Raw genomic sequence first — 21,848 nt, forward strand, 5'->3', positions numbered from 1 at the left:
ATTAAAATAAAGATGAAGAAGAAAAAAAAATAAAAAATAAAAAATAAAAAATAAAATAAAATAAAGATGAAGAAATCAAAGAAAAGTGTGTGTATTAAACAAAGAAGGGCAGGATGGGACAGCTGGCACTGTTTCTAAATTAAGCTTCTAAAGATAAGATCAGACGGAAACACACCAAAAATCCTAATAGTCATAAGAATCTCCAAGGATTAGGGCCCAGGAATTAGTTTTAAAAACTTTCCTGGGTGATTCAGATGCGTTCATTATACAAAGACCAGCACTTGAGAACCACTGCAATGAACACAACTTTTACATTTAAAATTCAACTTTTATAATATTCTAACCTTTATCTGTCAGGTGAATAAAACTACTTTAACAAACCAGGAACACAATGGGTACTAGCAAGACACGTAAATGTCAAAATATGTTTAATAGTACCTCAGAAAATGCCTAGGGCAGCAAAAGGTTAGTCTCTGATAAAATTCTCCTTTTCAAAAGGACAGCTCTCAAATACAGAATTCTCACAAGTAGTAAGAATCCTATTACAAGAGCTTAAATCTGGATAAAACAGCATTTGGATAAATATGTATCTGTAAGTTTTTCTACCTTTAGTGATTAGTTTTATTCTGCAATTTTGTTATTTATGATAAAAACCAGAGCTGATAAAGCTGCCTACTTGAGCTGATAAAGCCACCTACTTGGGAGACAGAATTTAGAAATTTGTCATACTGTACTTGGATGCCTTCCAAAATTAAAAAATAAGATCATTCACAACCTAGCACTTAAAAATTCATGAGCCATTTTCATCACATTTAGTAAAATGAACGCAAAACTGTGAGAAACTAGAAACATCAGTTTATTGGACACGTGTAATAAAATATTTTTGCTATTTATATAGGTAATTACTAAGAAAAACTTGTTTATGAAGTTATGAAGAAGAGAGGAAGACCTGATGCATATTCAAGTTAACATTACATCTGGATATTCTAGAAGACCCTAACTGCTTAAAGTAGCCTGGGAAAGAAGGTACTTTCCTTTAAATTCACAATGGCTTTTTTAAATTCTAAGACAGATACATTAAGATAATTTACAAATCATGCCTTTAAATGTAGTAATCTTTGATTTTTGGCTCTGCTATTCTCCTCCTCACAATATACTTATAAAATGACTAATTTTTCCAACACTTCTCGATGCCTTGCCAGTTACAAAACAGGCCTAGGAAGATGTAGTCATGGCAATATATGTCTATGTGTATCTGGAGTGTTGGGTATAGATGAAGGAGAAACTCCACAGCAAAAAGGACAGAGATTAATTAACACTAGACATGAGATTCAATTTTATCCTAAATGTCTGCTACCAATTATTTCTTGTATTTCCTAAACTAGTTAGTTTTCAAAATACAGAAAGAATTCCGGGTGAGTCTGGAGTTTACATTTGACAATGATGAGTGTAGTATCTACTCAATTTTTTTTGTTCTAACAAATCCAATTGCCATTAGGTCTCAAAAAACACATACGGAAACACTGCCCTCTTGGATAAGCCTGGAGCTGTCATAAACAAATAAGTCCAAGCCCAAAAGAAATGATGACTGTTTACCTGGTCTGAGAGTGTACAGGCCTTTCACAATATTTGCCATAGTTGAAGGTGTGACCTGAAATGGTGTTGACTGGGCTTCTAAGAGTAAAGCTGAAAGAAGAAGAGAAAATGGGTTATAAAGTGACAGAACACACTGATTGTCAAGGTTTCTCTATTATTATTTCTTCCAAAGACAAGAGGCAAACACGTCCAAGAACAGAACAGTCCCAAAGGACTAACCAAGTCTATACCCTAAGAATTTTTTTAAAAAATCCAATGCACTAAAGCTCAATCTAACAAGCAAATATATGCAGGTCTGTTGGAGCACTAATGGAGATAATTCAATTCATGGAGGTTCTGAAAATAAGCTTTTGGAAAGCAGTGTTATACTTAGCAAGTGAGTGAAAGTGCTTCCCATTAAGTTCATGAGTCAGAAGATTTACATTTGGAAAATAAAATGTTCTCTAAATCCCCAATCATTTCTCTTTCCCCAAATCACCATATTTGAACCCCTTGGGATTTTTCTGAAACACACATTATTGGTAATTTAAGTAACTGCAATAGGTGTCAGAAACTCACATTCCCAAATGCTACAGCTACACATACTTCTTCCTTCCTAAATGTAAAGGCAAGACGTTGTCTGGCTCTTCCTCACTTTACTGACTCTCACAACCACGTGACCCCAACTGACCACACCAAGAGTCACAGCTTTCTTTTAGGTTATCCTCTCCAACAAAAATTTTATTAAAACATTTTTAAATAAATAGGAATAATTCCTCTAGATAACATTAACAGATATGAATGTATTTCATCATCTTAGTGGATACAACAGATAACACTAATTCCAAAGAGTTCATTTTTACTTTCTCTCTCAAAGACCACCTGCAATTTACCACCCCCCAAACCCGTAAGACTTAGCATAATTTTATTCTAAGCCAGGCTTCTTTGCCTTTTCGAAAATGAAAACGCCTCCTCACTTGGCCAGCAATGATTTTATAGTTTTCAAACGTAAAATGGGAGTTACATTTGAATTTATATGATGAAAGCCAGAGGTGTATTGTTCAAGTGTATCCTTCTGATTATATCAGCAGTAGACAGTAATAACTCTGAATGGCACAGATAAATTTTAAGGATGACAAATGTTAAGCACTACAGAAAATCATGTTTTAGAATGTAATGTTTAAAAATTGCAATTTAAAATTTTAGGGTATGGGAGTCTCTTCAAATCAAGGTTACCTCTAATTTCAACATGTGCCACACACGTAGGCTCTATTTCTATTAATTCATTTTTCTACTTTTTGACCAATTGTTTTGGCCTTCGTAAGCTTTATTTCCACTAAAACTTCACATTCAATCACACATTTAATATGTAATCAAATATATATTTGTAAATGAAAAAATGATGCATTCACAGATTAAATTATACATAAAATACATTAAAATTAATTTGAGATGTATTCATAAAAAGAATTACATTCAATAACAAATAACTACAGAATTGAGAAGGTCTAACAGTTCACTAAAATCTTCTCCACCTACATTATTTTTAGGAGAATAGTGTTTAGGAGATTTTCTAGTTGGTTTCCTCTTTTAAGGAAAAAGAAGAGAATCTGGGGGTGGGGTAAGACAGCAGCTTGAGACCAGGAAGAAAATTATTTCTTGAGGATTTAATAGGTGCTATGTACTTTACAAGTATAATTCTCATAAACTTGACTTAGGATTTACTTTCTCACAAGCTTAATTATCATCTACTTTTTTTTTTAACAGATAAGGAAACTGAGGCTAAAAAGAAAATTAAAAACACTGCATAATTCATCCAAAGTTACAGAGCTATCAAGTAGCAGAGAGGTCTGAGAACCTGTGTTTCACTCTAAATTCTATATTCTTTCTAGTTTACCATGCCATCACTGAAATACAGATCGTATATGTAACAGGTACCAGTAAGGTGTCATCTTAGTGTAACAGTTTTCTCCCCAAAATCACATAATTAAAAAAAAAAAAAAAAAAAAGGATCCTCCAACAATTCCACTGACTGTCAATTTTAAGTTAACAGTTTTAAAACTAGAATAGGGCTTTAGTGAACTTCCAGGACTAATCTCTTTCTTTACAGTTCATGACATTGCAGTCTAGAGAGATTAAGTGCTGTCCTAAAAGTCACACAGCTTCTTAATAGCTGAACTGGAACCAGAACCAAGTTCCTCAACTCTTTCAATTACTCCTCAGTTATCAACTTACCAAAGACCTTCTCTTCTGTTTTAATTTGAGAATTCTTAAAATCAAAACTAAAATTAAAAATATTTTTGACTTCCAAGAAGTTCAAACTACAAGGGTCTGAACTAAAAGGCAGAATCTAAGGATAATAACTGATAATCGCAGAAGTTTTTAAAGCCCTCTGTCAAAGTATAATATAAATCTTCTACTACAACTCAATATATTACATTTTCTCAAGAAACTTCTACCATTAACTGGCCCATTTTGTCATATTTATTCTGAATCATCAATATAGAAATACTACAGATGCCCTGGCTAATGGAGATCCTAATATTTCTGTTTTCAAAGTTTAATGCAAAGTAAAAATTACTTTCAAAGGAAAACAATTTTACTACCAGCCAAAAGTAGAAGCCGTTTTATTTTGTAAGCACATGTATACAGAAAGATGGCAGAAAACAGCTTTTATTTGCAGCAAGAAGTCACTGTCTTCATTCACAAAACAATTCTTAAAACAGGGCATTAAAAACAAAAAACAAACAAACAAAAAAAAACAGGGTATTTACCAGAGAGGGTGTTCATTTTGCTTTGTTGTAAAACCAGGTCCCTAAATTCTTTCAGAAGGCCTCCCATGGAGAGGTGTGTCCACATCCACTCACCTGGAATCTGAGCTCTAGAACTACCTGCCTAACAGAACACAGTAAAAGTGACACTGCCAGTTTCCAGGCCGAGGACTTAAAGAACTGGCTGACTCCATTTCCTCTACCTTGGGACACTTGCTCTGAGTGAAACACAAGAGAGGAAAAACTGCAGCCACTATAACTCGCTAGTCATACAAGTAAGTCATCTTCAAAGTCCCCAACCCCTGGGTGAATCACATCCACCAATGCAGAGTACAGAGGAGATAAAGTGCCCTACCTACCAAGCCCTGCCCAGATTGCAGATCTGTGAGCAAAATGAAAGACTTTATAAAAAAAAACTATGTTTTGGGGATCCCTTGGTGGGTCAGCGGTTTAGCGCCTGCCTTTGGCCCAGGGCGTGGTCCTGGAGTCCCGGGATCGAATTCCGCATCAGGCTCCCTGCATGGAGCCTGCTTCTCCCCCCTCTTCCTGTGTCTGTGTCTCTGCCTCTCTCTCTCTGTGTCTCTCATGAAAAAATAAATAAATCTTTTTAAAGAAAGAAAAGAAAACTATGTTTTGGGGTAGTTTAATAGAGTTAATAATAAAATGAAACACCAGCATTTTCAAGTGTATCTAAAGCCACAAAAGGAAATTAACTGATCAGAATTTAGAATACAGATTTGGAGTGTAGTTGTTTTGTTGGCATGAGGGAGGGACAAGTATAGGAAAATGCACAACTAGAGACAAGAAATCAATTCTTCATAAGCTGTGTTTTTCCAATTTAATTAATATTAATCTTTTTATGCCTCAACTTCTCCATCTTTAAAATGGAAGTAATGATTACTATACCTTAGAGTTATGAGAAATAAATGTTAGTATCCGTAAAGTATCTAGAACAGGTCCCACTAACATAATAAGCAGTGAATATATGTATTTTTTAAAAATCTTCTTGAAGACCATCTACATAGCATTACTAAACACTTAAGAATATCCCTTGTTACAGAGGCCAAACCAATGAAGCCAGGGGTCACTGTCTGAATCTCTTACTTTAAAGGATTGCCTGGTAATTGCTCAGTAAATATGCGATAGGCTCAGTTTTATACAATTTACAAAAGTTTTGGAGTGCCTGTGGCTCAGTCGTGTCCAACTCTTGATCTCAGCTCAGGTCTTGATCTTGGGATCATGAGTTCAAGCCCTGCATTGGGCTCCATGCTGGGAGTGGAGCCTACTCAAAAAAAAAAAAAAAAAAAAAAAAAAAAAAAAAAAATTAAAAAGCTTAAAGAACTTACCAGTTTACATGGAAGAGAAAGGTGTATCTACCTTTAAGTATATTTTTGAGTGAAAATCAAACTATGTAATAAACAAGAAGAGGATTACTTTTTTTAAGAAAATAAAGTACAAATTAATTTAAGGTTTAAAAGGAAAAAAAAATTCATTTTTTTCCTGACTTTATGTGGAGAGGCCTTTATATGGAGACTTCACAGGGTGTGATCTCATAAAATGACCATGAATCTATGGAAAGCTCACATGGATCAGAAGAGAGATTTCTCTTGCCAGATTTGGACTACTATATTCTCTTTGAATATTCTCTTTGCATATGCCCAATAAAACTGATTTCCAAATTAATGACAAATATAAAAACATATTCACAGAGAAAATTAAAGCTTTTGTACTTTAGAGAAATTGTGTCATTCCTCTAAAGAATTTTAATAGGGAAGACTTCAAAATGCTGTGTTCTATCTTACAATGAAAGCAAAGACCATGTCAACATCAGAGATAATACTTAAGAGGTTATTAACAGCTGGAAAATCTCATGAGATTATGTTTAAAGATGTTTATAAATATCTGTCCAGCTTTTTTTAAAAAAGTCATGCTCCCAAGATTTTGGTCTCTATTCTGATTTTAAAATCCTTAATGCGGATGCCTGGGTGGCTCAGTGGTTGAATGTCTGTCTGCCTTCAGTTCAGGGTGTGATCCTGGGGTCCTGGGATCAAGTCCTGTACTGGGCTCCCTGCAGGAACCCTGCCTCTCCCTCTGTGTCTCTCATGAATAAATAAAATCTTGAAAAAAAAAATCTGTTGGGAAGATAATGATGAAATAAACATTACCTTCATCTACCACATTATTTGAAAACTTGGCCTTTTTAAAATACTGGACCAATGTTTAATAATTCCTTCTCTTAATTTAAACTCAAAAATAAAAAAAAGTTTATGGTCAAGCTTAGAACAATTCTTCTATAAATTCTGGTAAAAGTTCACTGTGGTAGAAACTAATTATGACAATTAGAAAAGCAAAAAATAAATAAAAATATAAATTCAAGTATGTGCCAAATTCTAAAAAATAACTTCAATGATATGTCACATAAAATATGAACTTTTAAAAGATGCTTGAGTGAGACATTAGGTTGTAGGGACTTCCTAACTCCACTAGAGAGGTATACTCTTTTAGGAAAGGTAGGATAAATGAGGGGGGTAGAGGGCCCAAGAATAATGTGAAAAGAAAAACTAACTGAATTTTTATCTGCTTACTTACAAATCTACGTTACTATGTTAAACCTTTTACAAATCCCAATTCATAGAAAAAAACTCCTGAGGCTGAGAAGCTTGCCTAAGACATAGTTAATAAATGATAGTCAGAAAAGAGAAGGGATTTTACACCAGAGAGTAAAAATCAGAGAGTTCTGTGCTACCATTTCAAAGATACAACATTGTACTCCTTCTAGAATTACCAGTAACAAAGTTAGGGGTGAATCCCTTAATAATATTTCCCCCATTGTCATGGAGGAAAAAAAGGAAGTATCAGGCCAGATATAAAGGCATTGTCCTATGACCTGGCTAAGTTGCTCCCAGCTCTCTGGGGGACTTCAAGTCACATTTTCAATTCCTCTGGGTTTCTAGAGAACTGGAATTCAACACCTCTTACTATATGATTCAGAAGATGTCAACACTGGACTGTACATGAATTCTCTGATCAAAAATCAAAAAGATCATTGCTAGTTATCTCATCCCTAAGGGTTGAATTACTTACGCATTAGGCTGTAAATGTGCTTTTCTGCAACATGTTCCGTAAACAGCTTTATAAGGTCATCTTTTAGGTCTCTGTTAAGCTTGGTTTCGATGTAAAACTTATTCTGAAAAAGAAAATAAATTATTTTTTAGTGCTTAAATTAGGGGGAAATGATTTAATGAGCTGAAGCACTTAAAAAATAAATTACTTTAGGAAACAATTCATAAAGGTATCAATTAAAACATAAAAACTCAGTATCAAAAAACAAAAGCTCTGCTACTATCAGTTCTGTCTTTCTGGCATGGGCTTAAAGCACATAAAGATAAAATGCTATGAACCATACACCTCCAAAAGAACAAAGGAAGACACTCAACATTAACTAAACAGAAATGTAGAGGCCAATGGACCACACTGTGTGACAGGCACATAATACGCCCTTTAAAAAGACTACATCACCATCAAAAAGCAACAACAGGAAACGCTAATAAAAGGTACTCCATTTATCAATAATCTAGGCTGAGAGCAGGCAGTAGACATGCACTGGTTGACTCAACATACAATCCACTTCACTGATTAGTCTAAGTTATTCAGCTTATAGCATTCTTAGGAATGGTCTTTGGTTCAAAAGCAGACACATGACCCAACATAGAGCAATCAGATTGAGAGAAGCCTAAGCTTCAGTGCAAAGAATCTTAATACTCATGGCCATGAGAACAAGATAAAACTGATGTTGTGTACATCAAGGAGACAAGAAAGAACCTGAGTTCCTAGTAACACTATTGAACCATGGGATTCAACCAACACTAGAGACTGCCGTGTTTGTGGGGTTTTATTACAAGAGATTAATACTTTTCCCTATTTACTTAAATCACTTTGAATAGGGGTTCTGTTTTTTGTAGCCAAAAGCATCCCTATCAGAATGACTGGCAAGTCAAGATTTTGTTCATGTTTAAATGTTAACTCAATGTATAGATGTGGAAAATAAAAACAACGTTAACAAGTTATTCACTGATTCTCTTAATTCTTTAACACATTGTGAAAATTATAAAAATAACATGCACATAGCAACAAAATAAAACCATTCAATAAAAACCAGTCTCCCACAGCAGACCCTCTGTTGCATTCCTAAAAGTCCCATTCGGCTGGGAAAACTTTTATATCTTTCTAAAATGCTGCTGGCATGTATATGGATATGCCTTTTTTCCCCCTAATAAAGAAAAAAAAAAAAACACTTGCTATGAAGAAATATCACATATTGCTTTGCATTTTGCTTTTTCACCTAATGTATTTGGAGAAGATTTCTCTCTAAACATATGTACATGTCATTACCTTTAACTGCTTATTTTTCTACTGTAAATATTTCCCACAAATGATTTAAGTAACAGTCCCCTGCTGATAGTACAGATTTCTTTCAATGTTCTGTTTTGTCTTTTCAGCAAAGTTTACTTTATGGAGAATAAATCATTTTGAAGATTAGTATTCCACATATAGAAATCTTTATGCTAAAGAATGTAGGATCAACCAAACATCCCATTTCCTAATCTAATAAACAGGAATTGGGATAATGTTTGCTAAGGGCCCCTGTCTTCTTAGGAGAGAGAAGGGGCTAATCAACAAAGTGAATAGTCCATAAATTATACTCGTGGCATATTTCTCCAAATGAAAGAGATCATCATAATGGAAGAAAATTTTGTTCTATTTTTTTTATGTAATGATTTATTTGGCATTTATCATATACCATGTTTTTAGATAGACATCTTAACTCTCTACTTTCTGAGGACAAGATATCTTTCTTGTATTTTATTTTCCAAGCACAGTATCTTCCATATGGCAGAAATAAAACAAATGCTGAGTACTGATTAATAATGCCTAATTGTCTATTCAGCAGTGTTATTTATGGAATTTTTAAACAGTAAAAGGGTAAACAATTCTATGTCAACACAAACATTACTGAAATAGATTAATTTTCATTTTTAACACAATACATAGAAAAGATAAACAGAACATGCTTATTAACTGGATCTATCTGTACTTAGATCAATAAACTGAGATATTTGGAAAGGGAAAACAGCTCTAACTTACCATATATATGAAAAGAGGCACAATGCTCTGCAATGCTCCCATATACTGTCCAAGAGCTATATTAAATCTTTCAATATAGAGATCTGGAGGGCTGGCCTGTGAGAAAGAACATAAATGTAATCATTCTGGGAAACCAAGGTAAAGACCTTCCATTCACCACAATCTAAAATGCAAACAGACTCAGAAGTCTGAGTTAAAATTCTTATTGAAATTCACAATAAAGAAAAGGAGAAAGCTTATATTCTGAAAGTCATTTAACACTTCTATCTTTGTTCCAAATTCTGCTATGCAAAACTAAGGTTTGGTTTAGCGGTCTTTAAAAACTGTAACTTGGGATGCCTGGGTGGCTCAGTGGTTGAACATCTGCCTTCGGCTCAGGGCATGATTCAGGGTCCTGAGATCAAGTCCCACATCAGGCTCCCTGCAGGGAGCCTGCTTCTCCCTCTACCTATTCCTCTGACTCTCTCTGTGTCTCTCATGAATAAATAAATAAAATCTTTAAAAAAAATTTTTTTTTAATTAAAAACTGTGTAACTTTACCATGTTAGTTAAAAGGCTTGCTTGGTTAATTGGTAAAAAGTTCACAAGTTGTATTTACTAAGATAAATGAGTTTAAAAATTATCACTTAACTATGGACATTTCCTATAGGAACCAAACTAGATTTGGGCCAAGAAGAAGAAGAAAAAGAAAGAAAAAAAAAAACCTCCAGGAAATGGTATAGGCTTAATATACTATTAGAATGGATGTTGAATTTTTATAATTACCTTAGGCACAGTAATGTTCTGAGTTCTCTATCAACTTAGTTGTAAGCCACTTCTATAGCTAACCAATTAGCCAGAAAGTAGGGACTTAAATGGTTCACATACATCTGTAGCTCTGGAGAACAATAAAATAAACATAATACATGTCCGGCTTTTAACTCATTGTTACCAAAAATTCAAATCATAAAGCCATCAAAAGAACACTTCCAGTTTTACTGTGTGTTATAGGCTAAATTAGGTGTCCCCCTTTCCAAATTCACATGCTGAAGCCCAAACCAGTGTGGCTGTCTTTGGAGTAAGGAAGCAATTAAGGCTAAATAAATGAAGTCGTAAGAGTGAAGCCCTGATCCTTTGCAACTAGTGTCATAAAAATTGAGACCAGGCAGTTCACTATCCCTCCTCTTCTCTTCTCTCTTTCCCTCCATCCTAACTCACCCCCTAGCACACTCAGAGGAAAGGCCATGTGAGTAGACGGCAAGCCCGTAGCTGTCTACAAGCCAGGAAGAGTTCTCATCAGAGACCAAATCAGCTGCTACCTTAATCGTAGACTCCCCAGCCCTTGAGAACAGGGAGAAGTAAATTTCTGTTGTTTAAACTACCCAGAGTCTGTGGCACTTTGTTATGGCAGCCCCAGCAGACTAAGGCACTGTGTTTTATGAAAGCACATCCATCTACTACTTCATTTTATTCTCTAAAGCTAAATTAATTAGGCACTACTTTAATACTGAAGAAACACACAACTGGACAAGTCATATGTCTAAGATTAGAGTTAAAGAGGATAGATTCAAGTCTTCCAGGTAAGAATTCATTCCAGGGCCACAGAATTTGGGAGATGGGCATGGCACAAACCATCATGCAAATGAAAGTGATTCCAACCCATGGCAGTCTCATTACCTGATAACCATACCCTGTACAGAAAGTCTTACTTTCAAACAAGGAAACCAAGGAAATGTCACACTGAGAGATTCCTAACAATGAAATTATAAAACCACTTCAGCTAACCTGTTTTAGAAATGTCCAAATGTCCCAATATTATTTTTAAAATAAGATTTAATTCATATTTTTTTCAGTTCTACTTAGATATTAGAATATGTGTAGTGAACTGTCCTTCTAATTCATCTTCCATTATTACATATTGAGAAATTTGCACATACTAAGTCCTTTACCTTTATTTTTCATAGTTCTCCTAATTACCTGCAAATTGAATGTAATTTCCATTCTACATATGAGGCTATTAGGGCTCAAAAGAGTCTACAGTGCCACAGCATATAAGCCCAAGAACTAAGACTCAAACCTTGGTCAATCTGAGTCCTTCCATCTATTTACAGTACATTCCATTTTAGCACCCTGTAACCTTTAGAAAAATTTAGGTCATGCTGTCTGTTTTCATATCCTGTTCTTCTCACATGCAGCCCAGCATAGCACACCCATGGCACTATGAACAGTTTGGTGTGCTGTTTTAGATCCCCTCAACTCTTTTCTTCCGAATGCCTTTATCATCACCCCCTAATCAGTCACCCTGGCTAACTTCTATTCACTCTTCAAAATTATGTGTCACTTCCTCAAAACTGTGTATGAGATATACGGCCCTCAGCTAGGGCATTCCACTTCTTCACTTTTCGCACTAGGTGGTCTCTGCCACTAAACTTCAAGCCCTGGAGAGCAAGACTTGTATCTTATCTTTATACCTCCAGAGCAGACCGCAGAACCTGGAACACAGCATGTACACATAAATGCATTTCTTTGCAAGGAAAAGTCCTGCTTAAATCTAAATTTGCTTAAATCTAAATCTAACCTAACCTAGCCTTGTTTCGATCTAAACGGCTTTCAAATTATATAACAAGCTTGTATTGACATTAGGCAATTCATTTAACCCTCTGAATTTCAATTTCCATAAATATAAAATAGGAAAATTGTACTACTTCCAAGATGTGCCAACAATCAAAGAAAATAATATGCATATGCTTTGACAAATGTCAAACATTATAAATGCACATGCAACTACTGAGGGTAAGTAAACTTATGAATTAACTATTTGTCTAGTACTTTGGAAAAACCTATTAACATCATTAAAGTCATTCTTTGTTAACGAAAGAAATTGGGGAAAATGGTTCTACATTGTGGGCAAACTTTTAACTATAACTAATGGACAGAATCACATGTAGTATCTTTTTCTAAACTGCTGCAAAGAACTCTGGAAATGATATTTCAGCATTCAAAGAAATAAATTTTAGAAGTATTATATGAGAAAAAGAAAATCTGAAGAATTTTTGCATTAAAATAATTTTCCCTCTTCATAAAAGGACACTTTATTCAAAAGTTAAAAGTATGAACATGATCAAAAGGGACACTTAATGGAAGAGAGAATAAATAAAATTAAATTCCTTAGTTATTCTTTTCAAGAATTCCCAAAGCCTCAAAGGTTATGAGTATTAAAAAGCACTTTTTGTACTAAATCAAATGTCAGAACATTTACTTAGCTTTTTAGTTCTACATTTCATGCAGCACTTACTCAAAACCTTTTAAATGACAGGACTATAAATTATAACAGTCTTTTAAAATAAATCCAATCTCTTTACGAGGAACTAGAAATAACTGCCATTAAAAAAAATAACAAATTGTTCCTCCTTAAAACTTAAGTTCAGTATACCCTGGGCCCCATTGGGGAAATTGCTACGTATTTGATTTATATTATTTCAACATGAATGTATTTGGCTTGGACATTAAATGAATTTTTTTACGTTAAAATAAGCAAGCTTCATTTCCTTCTTGAAAGAAAGAAAAAGAAAAAGAAAAAGAAAAAGTGCCAGAAAAATACCCATTGCTCTAAACTTGCTCCAACTTTTCATAACAGAGCTAGATTCCCTGAAATTTGTAACATAGCTGGTGGAAATGCTTCAATTTCTTGTTTTTGTTTAAATGAGTAATACATTCATCTGGTTTAAAATTCAAATGCATTCAAAAGGAAGTAAAAAGTTTACCTTTATTCCTTCCTCGCTGAACCAACACTTAATTCCTTTATATCCTTCCAGAAGAATTTTACATACATACATGAAGAAAGTCTCCCCATTTATATCCCTTTACACACAAATGCTAGCATAAAACCACACCAATCTATACTTTTCCTAACAATAGATCTTGGAGACTTTTATTCTAGTGGTTCTCAAACATTTTGGTCTCAGGAGCTCTTTATAACTCTTAAAGATTATTGATTCCAAAAAGCTTTTGTTTATTATATGGGTTATATCTAATAACATTTACTATATTAGAAATCCAAACTGAGTTTTAAAAATATGTATTAATTTATTCTAAAATGACAATAAAATGTGCATTTTAACATTTTAATGTTAAAATTCTTACATATTTTTAAGCTAGTTATATGTAAATAACTATCTTCTCAAAAAGGTAAGAAAAATAGCATCTGCCTTAATAGAAGACTGCTACATTCTCATATCTGCTACTGTATGGAATGAGTTGTGGTATGTTGTTTTAGTTGAAGTAAATGAAGAAAATCTAGCCTCACACAGTTATATAGGCAGAAAAAGAAGGTGTATTTTAATATCCTCTTCAGATAATTGTGGATATTTTTCTTTGAAACATAACAAGTTTCTTAAAGGTTAGTTGCAACAAGAAGTCTGAAACTATCAATGAGAGCTCTGTACTCACTACATTAAAACCTATTGGTCTATCTTCTACTTTGAATGGATCCTTTAATACATTTTATAACATCAGAAATTGGTCATTGTAAAATACTGAGTTGCATATATTTTCCATATGTTGACATATTTCACCACACATCAAGAAGAAAAAATTGTATTTGTTACTATCACCACCTATTTTATTTTATTTTATCCGAAAAAATTGTATTTGTTACTATCACCACCTATTTTATCACCACCTATTTTAGTCTTTTTAAGTACTGGGAAGCCATTGAGGTCATGGTAATAGATACAGGCTTTCCAAATTCTAATTTTCACTTCAAGGCTTGAATTTTATCATTGGCAACAAATACTGTCAGTTGCTTTCCTTGAAGTGATAGGCTTCATTTCTGAGAAAATATCAAATACCAAAGTCTAGTTAAATAACCATAATTTGTCAGCAGTCAGCCATTCTTCCAAATAAAAACCCAGTGAGGACTTCTCACTTTCCTACACACTTCACCTCCTTTATATGTTCTATAGGGGAAAAGAAAACCCAGGTAGTTTAATTCAAAACTCATACAACCACACAAGTGCTATATCATAAAACAATCACTGTACTTTGGTATATAGCTTCCAATTTCTTCACACAGATTATTTTTTAAAGTATACTCAAAGTCACAATAAAATGGTGAAATAAAAATAAAAATTTTCACTGTTTCATCTAGGATATTCTTAAGTAAAATGATTTTGTTTTCTACTGCAAATATGTGGAAGTGAAGATCTGTGGAAAGGCATTAACAGTCTGCCTACCATTCCTTGTGAACAGTCAGAACAAATATCAACACACAGAAAAGGGTAAATAACATCTTAGTAGTACAAGAAAGTTTCAATTTTGCAAACCCCCTGAATGGATTTCAGTGATCCTGGTGGTCCTCAAACCACATTTTAAGAAGTCTGTTCCTGGGCAGCCCAGATAGCTCAGCGGTTTAGTGCCGCCTTCAGCCCAGGGCCTGATCCTGGAGATCTGGGATCGAGTCCTGCATCGGGCTCCCTGCACGGAGCCTGCTTCTCCCTCTGCCTGTGTCTCGGCCTCTCTCTCTCTCATTAATAAATAAATAAAATATTAAAAAAAAAAAAAAAGAAGTCTGTTCCTATGGAACACCTGGGTGGTTCAGTGTTGAGTGTTCGCCTTTGGCTCAGGGCCTGATCTCAGAGTCCTGGGATCGAACCCCATATCTGGCTCCCTGCATGGAGATTCTTCCTCTGTCTGTGTCTCTGCCTCTTTCTGTGTCTCTCATGAATAAATAAATAAAATTTTTAAAAAAGAAGAAAGAAAGAAATCTGTTCCTCTAAGTCCAAAGTTTGAAATGTACTATTTAGGGAAAGGGCGCAGGGTTTGAAAAATGGCAGATGAAGTGGACCAGCAACAAACTATCAACACTGTAGAAGAGCCCCTGGATCTCATCAGGCTTAGCCTGGATGAATGAATTTATGTGAAATGAGAAATGACTGAGAGCTTCGAGGCAGATTACATGCTTATGATCAGCATTTATATATGATATTGGGAGATGTGGAAGAAACTGTGACTACTATAGAAATTGATGAAGAAACATATGAAGAGATACATAAATCAACAAAATGGAATATTCCGATGCTTTTTGTCCGGAGAGATGGTAGGGTACTAGTTGCTTCTCCATTAAGAGTTCGCTGAAACAATGAATTTATTGTGTATGGAATATAGGAGATTTTGTATGATTGCCTCTTTAAATGTAGAAGACATCCAAAAGAGAAACTTGCATATATTTTGATATTAAGAAATGACCAAGGGGGATCCCTGTGTGGCTCAGAGGTTTATTTTTATTTTTTCTTTTTTTAAAGGTTTTATTTATTTATTCATGAGACACACAGAGAGAGAGAGAGAGAGAGAGAGAGAGAAAGCAGGCTCCACACAGGGAGCCCGACGTGGGACTCGATCCCGGGTCTCCAGGATCATGCCCTGGGCCGAAGGCGGCACCAAACCGCTGAGTCACCTGGGCTGCCCCCGGCTCAGCGGTGTAGCGCCGCCTTTGGCCCAGGGCCTGATCCTGGAGTCCTGGGATTGAGTCCTGCATCGGGCTCCTGGCATGGAGCCTGCTTCTCCCTCTGCTGGTGTCTCTGCCTCTCTCTCTCTCTCTATCATGAATGAATAAATAATATCTTTAAAAGAAAATGACCAAGGATTCTTCCACTCCTGAAATGAGTTGATTTGCAGATAATTCAAAAATTCTTAAGCTAAAGGGCATTTAAATTTTTTTCCAACTCTTTCAATAAATGTGATCACCAGGATGTAGAACTCTTTCCTCAGGAATTCATTTGCTCTGCTGTTTTCTCAGACAATTTCTGATATTTTTTTTCCTTTAAATTAAATTTTTTAATTAAAAAAATGAAATTTACTATTTAACCAAGCTTGTTAATTGATAGCTTGTTGCTAATCCTCTGTTATCATAATGCTGCAATTAATAACTTCATACAGATGTTATTTTGTAGACAGTGCTTTTTAAAAAATTTTTTAAGTGAAATAAAGAACTAGATGATAACCTTATGGATCATTGCATAGAAACAAAATAATTTGACACCTAATTTTGAAGACCTACCCTGCTTAATATGACTAGCATTATATATATATATATAATATGTAACATATACATATTATATATATTTAGTTATTAAGTATATTCCTTAGAGCAAGGAGGTAAGGATCAGATTTGATATACCACGCCAAGCTTTCATAGAATGGAAGGAAAACAAATTTGTTATCCTTAATTCTGAAAGCTAGATAAGAAGATTGGGCAGTTATTCTGATTAGATGCATATTTAATTTTATAACAACATGATTTATTTAAATAATTTTCTAGCCATAGACTTGAAAATACTATGATCTGGGTCAATACTGCCCAACAGAACTTTCTGCACTCTAACTGTCCTCTATCTGCACTGTCCAATATGGTAGCCACTAACCATGTAGGTCTACTTAGCACTTAAAATGTATTTAATGAAACTAAGGAACTGAGTTTATTTCATTTTCACTTGAATACGTACATGTGGTTAGGGGCTACCAGAATGAATACAAAAGATGTAAAATACAAACAAGTTCCTCAACTTCAGATTTATATACCTCCTCTTCTACCTCTGCCTCCAGCCCCATCCTACCAAAATGAAACATGAAAAAATTTTAGGAATATGTGCTTTTTTGTTCACAAAAACATCCTAATTGTCTTCAAATAAATGACTTTTGCATGTTAAAATGAAACAGGGCAGAAGGAAGGATGAGAAGGAAGAGTAAAAAACATAACAAGGCTACTAACCTGTATCTTTACAAAAGTAATACATGTTTACTGATATTTTTAAAAGATCAAAAATACTATTATAGAAAAGCATCATCAGTAAATAACTACCAACATCAGTAAATAACTACCAACATCAGTAAATAACTACCATTAACATTTTCTTCGGTTCTTGTGTATGTGTATCTTACCAAATACAGGATTACATTATTTTATAATCTGCTTTTATCATTCAGCTATAATATCATCAACATCTGCCAAGTCAAGTATATTTCTACAACATAATAAAAATCTGGACACACCACTGTCTATTTCTGCCCCTTCTCATGAGATACTTAAACTATGCTTAACTTGCACAGTTTTTACTTTCCGGGTCTGCATGGATACTTCTAATCCAGATTAGAACTTCAGTGGTGCAAACGTGTTGAGTGGCAAAATGTGCTGAATGGCTTTAGCAACAACACAATCTTATATTTAAACATAAGATGACGCCATTCCTTGCTTAAGAGAGACCAGGTTCAGGACCATGTGCATTTCCACAATCTCAAAGAATGTTGTTCTCCTAATCATCTGAAGGGCTTGTTAATGATACAGAGTCCTTTGCCACACCCCAAAATCTTGACTCAGAAACTTTCCAGAAGGGTATATTTTGAATGAGAACTGCAGGGGACTCTTTAAACAGCCATTTCAGCAGCCATTAAACATTTAGAAAACTCAAGTTTAGACCATTTCAAAGGAAAAGAAGTTTTATGGGAAGGATATCTAGAGGATTGGAGAGAGGGCTGAGCAGTAATTATCCATGCAACATAAGGCATTTATTGCAGGACAATAGCGACAATTTAGATGCAAACTATACTGAAATTAGTAAAAATATGATACAACATATTTAACATTAGTGATAAGACCCTACATGAATCTTTCTTTTAAATTTAACAGCTTCTTGACTGCTGTCAAATTCAGTGCTTATAAAGTTATTAAAAAGTGAAGTGCCACATCCACATCAAATGCAGAAAGCTTGGAGAGTACATCAGTCCCACTCTGATGATAACAAAAGAACTTAGCTACACTACATAGTTTTCCAAGCTCAATCAGAGACTTCAGGTCTCTATGTTTTATAACAGTACTGTCCAACCAGATGAAATGAATTCTAAAGAGTGACCAGGTCTGGGGCTCCTAGCTGGCTCAGTTAGTAAAGCATGAGACTCTGGAGCTATGTGTCCAAGCCCCATGTTTGGGGACAGAGATTACTTAAAAAAATAAAATCTTTTAAAAAAATAAAAAGTGTACATCTCTTCTAAGGAAAGAATGGATAGTTTCTCCATCGGTTGGCTACCATAAAGCTGGTTAAGAAAATAGAAGCTATAATGAATCATTAAATGCCAAGTGTAAACTAACAGTACAGAATCCCCATGAGCCTCAACACAAGGGCTCGTTTGCAGTAGGTCTTTAAGAGAAAACTGAATTAAAAGTCCAGACTCTGTGATCCTGGATTCCTTTAGCTTATCCATACAACAATGACTAAGCTAGGTGACACAGCAGTTACAAAAGGTCCAAGGATTATTTAATAGACGAAAATATCTAAAGAAGTCAGATGGACTAGGACGACTTCTCACTTTCCTACACACCTCACCTCCTTTAACACTTGGCAAAAATTACCACTAACCCCTAATGTGCTTATATTTTAAAGGAAACTTTTTTATCTTTTTTTTTTTTTAAGATTTTATTTATTTATTCATGAGAGACACAGAGAGAGAGAGGCAGAGACACAGGCAGAGGGAGAAGCAGGTTCTATGCAGGGAGCCCGACAACATGGGACTCGATCCCGGGTCTCCAGAATCACACCCCGGACTGAAGGTGGCCCTAAACCACTGAGCCACCAGGGCAGCCCTCTTTATCTTTCCTAATTTAAGTACAAAACTCTATCTCAAAACAAAGTTTATTTTGAAAAGAATACAACTCATAGTGCACTCTGTGCACATGATATAAACAACCGCAAATAACTACTCTTTAAGTGATTTCATTCTCTTGCTCATCACAAATTCCATTTCCAAGATGCTGCTTTAACTTGAGTAAGTAGATGGTTCTAGTAATCTCAGCTGGTTCTAATACGCTCTTTATCAATAAGTATCTTATTGGATCTCTCTTGGATCTGGCACTATGTTAAGCCCAATGAAGACATAAGAAGAAAACACAGTCTCTATCTTGAAAAATTATAGTGAACTTATTAAAATTGTGGTCTACTAAGTTTCTCATTGGCAAATTCTATGAGACAAGTACAACTTTGCTATAACTGCTTAAACTTTTAGTTTGGATTAAAAAACGATATCCAAATAAGTTATCCAGAAAAAAAAAATCAGTAAAATACACATATGAAGAGCTACTGACCAGCTGGCAATATTTATTTTATATTGAAATCTACATAAAGATAACAGGCAATTTTCTTATTATCTAAAGTAATCCTCAATTGGTGAGGAGTGAGTAACGTATTTGGGGGAATGAAAGTTTTTCTAAAAACACACTTTGTAGATTCAACATATACAGAAATTATAGCCTTGAAAAAATATATAAATATCAAATGACCACATGCAAGACAACCAGCTGAATTATGCTGCCACCCACTGGACAGAACACAAACAGCAAAGCAAACCTTGCTCTGATTTTTAACACCAAAAGAACCTGGCTTAGTTTGTTGGCAGTTTGGCAGTAAAGCTTTTATGCACATCAGGGAAATACAAATCAAAACCACAATGAGATACTGCTGCCAAATTCAGTGCTTATAAAGTTATTAAAAAGTGAAGTGCCACATCCACATCAAATGCAGAAAGCTTGGAGAATACATCAGTACCACCCTGATGATAACAAAAGAACTTAGCTAAACTACATAGTTTTCCAAGCTTAATCAGAGACTCTTATACCAGTCAGAATGGTGAAAATAAACAAGACAGGAAACAACAGTCACACCAGTCAGAATGGTGAAAATAAACAAGACAGGAAACAACAAATGTTGAAGAGGATGTGGATAAAGAGGAACCCTCTTGTACTGCTGGGAATGTGAACTGGTGCAGCCACTCTGGAAAACAGTGTGGAGGTTCCTCAAGAAATTAAAAATAGAGCTACCCTACGACCCAACAATTGCACTACTGGGTATTTACCCCAAAAAAACAGATGCAGTGGAACATTGGGACACCTGAACCCCAATGTTTATAGCAGCAAGGTCCACAATAGCCAAACTGTAGAAGAAGCCTCAATGTCCTTCAACAGATGAATGGATACAGAAGATGTGGTCTATATGTACAATGGAATATTACTCAGCCATCAAAAAGGACAAATACCCACACCTGCTTAGACGTGGATGGAACTGGAGGGTATTATGTTAAGTGAAGTAGGTCAATCCGAGAAGGACAATCATCATATGGTTTCATTCATATGGGGAATATAAGAAATAGTAAAAGGGATTATAAGGGAAAAGAGGGCAAATGAATGGGAAATAATAGAGAGGGAGACAAACCATGAGAGACTCCTAACTCTGGGAAGCAAACAAAGGGTAGTGGAAGGAGAGGCAGGCAGGGGGATGGGGTAACTGAGTGACAGGCACTGAGGAGGGCACTTAAGGGGATGAGTACTGGGTGTTATACTATATGTTGGCAAATCGAACTTCAATAAAAAAAAAAAAAGTAAAGCTTTTATGTGTAATCTGGTGTCTGGGAAGAGCAAAACAAAGTTAATGTTGACTAATTATGGCTTAGTTTCTATTCATTTCCATTACTACTAATAAGTTTGGGAGTCAAATTATATGTACCTCAACCAAGACATCAAAACTACTCTAATCTTACTAAAATAAATGGTTAAAATGTAATTAGTTGACAAATACTCATTTAAATCGCTCCAAATTCAGTCCTATTGGGAGAATAAAACTTGCACATTTTTCTTCCACCTGTGTTTGTGGTCTCTTCTGGGGATCTGAACTCAGGTTAGTATTAGTGGTGGTATTCCTAACGCTTTAATGTTACTGGCCTGGTACGGGAACCAAGTCTGTTTCAACACTCTGTACATGTACATAATGTATAATGTAAGTTACAAATCACTGACAAACTGCTGAAAGGAACACACTTGTTAATGGGTTGATGGCTGTAAAGCTAGCAGATCAAAACATCAAAATAGTTTTTATGCAGTGAAAGTGAAAATATACTCTCAACAGGATAAAGCACATTAATACATAAATTTATCAACCTACATGGGAGAAAAATGCCTTCTGATTGCTCTAAAGGGTTCTGGATTCAGACATACATAAGAATAACCAAAATATGGAAGTGTCACTTAAGACAGTTTAAAGAGTAAAGAATGTTATATCCATTAAATTCAATTATCCAAATGGTGAGGCAAACAGGATATTCTAAATATTGTCAATTCACATACTTATCATACCAGTCAAAAAAACAATGCCTAAAGTCTCAGTGACTTAACAAAGTTTGGATAAATAAAATGTAGTACAACACAATGTTATTCATAAAAAGAAATGAAGAAAATCATGATATAAATGTGAATGAACCTTGAAAACACTGTAATTAAGCCAGACACTAAAGGTCACATATTGCTTAATTTCATTTCTATGAAATGTCCAGAATAGCCAA

The 21,848-nt window shown here is 34.8% G+C and overlaps 1 protein-coding gene and 1 pseudogene across 3 annotated transcripts in view; one reads left to right on the forward strand and one right to left on the reverse strand.

The window, feature by feature from the left end:
* Positions 1-21,848, reverse strand: part of CACUL1 (CDK2 associated cullin domain 1) — an 81,784-nt gene that overhangs the window by 14,841 nt on the left and 45,095 nt on the right. For all 3 annotated transcript variants that reach the window (XM_038578934.1, XM_038578932.1, XM_038578933.1), the window contains exons 4-6: positions 9,492-9,587; positions 7,431-7,533; positions 1,597-1,686 (exon numbers count right to left, since the gene is read on the reverse strand). In XM_038578934.1, the coding sequence (XP_038434862.1) occupies positions 1,597-1,686; positions 7,431-7,533; positions 9,492-9,587 (289 nt within the window). The remainder of the gene's footprint in view (positions 1-1,596; positions 1,687-7,430; positions 7,534-9,491; positions 9,588-21,848) is intronic.
* LOC102157249 lies at positions 15,298-15,605 on the forward strand (annotated as a pseudogene).

Source organism: Canis lupus, chromosome 28, assembly GCF_011100685.1.
Source record: "Canis lupus familiaris isolate Mischka breed German Shepherd chromosome 28, alternate assembly UU_Cfam_GSD_1.0, whole genome shotgun sequence".
Classification (NCBI taxonomy): Eukaryota; Metazoa; Chordata; class Mammalia; order Carnivora; family Canidae; genus Canis; species Canis lupus.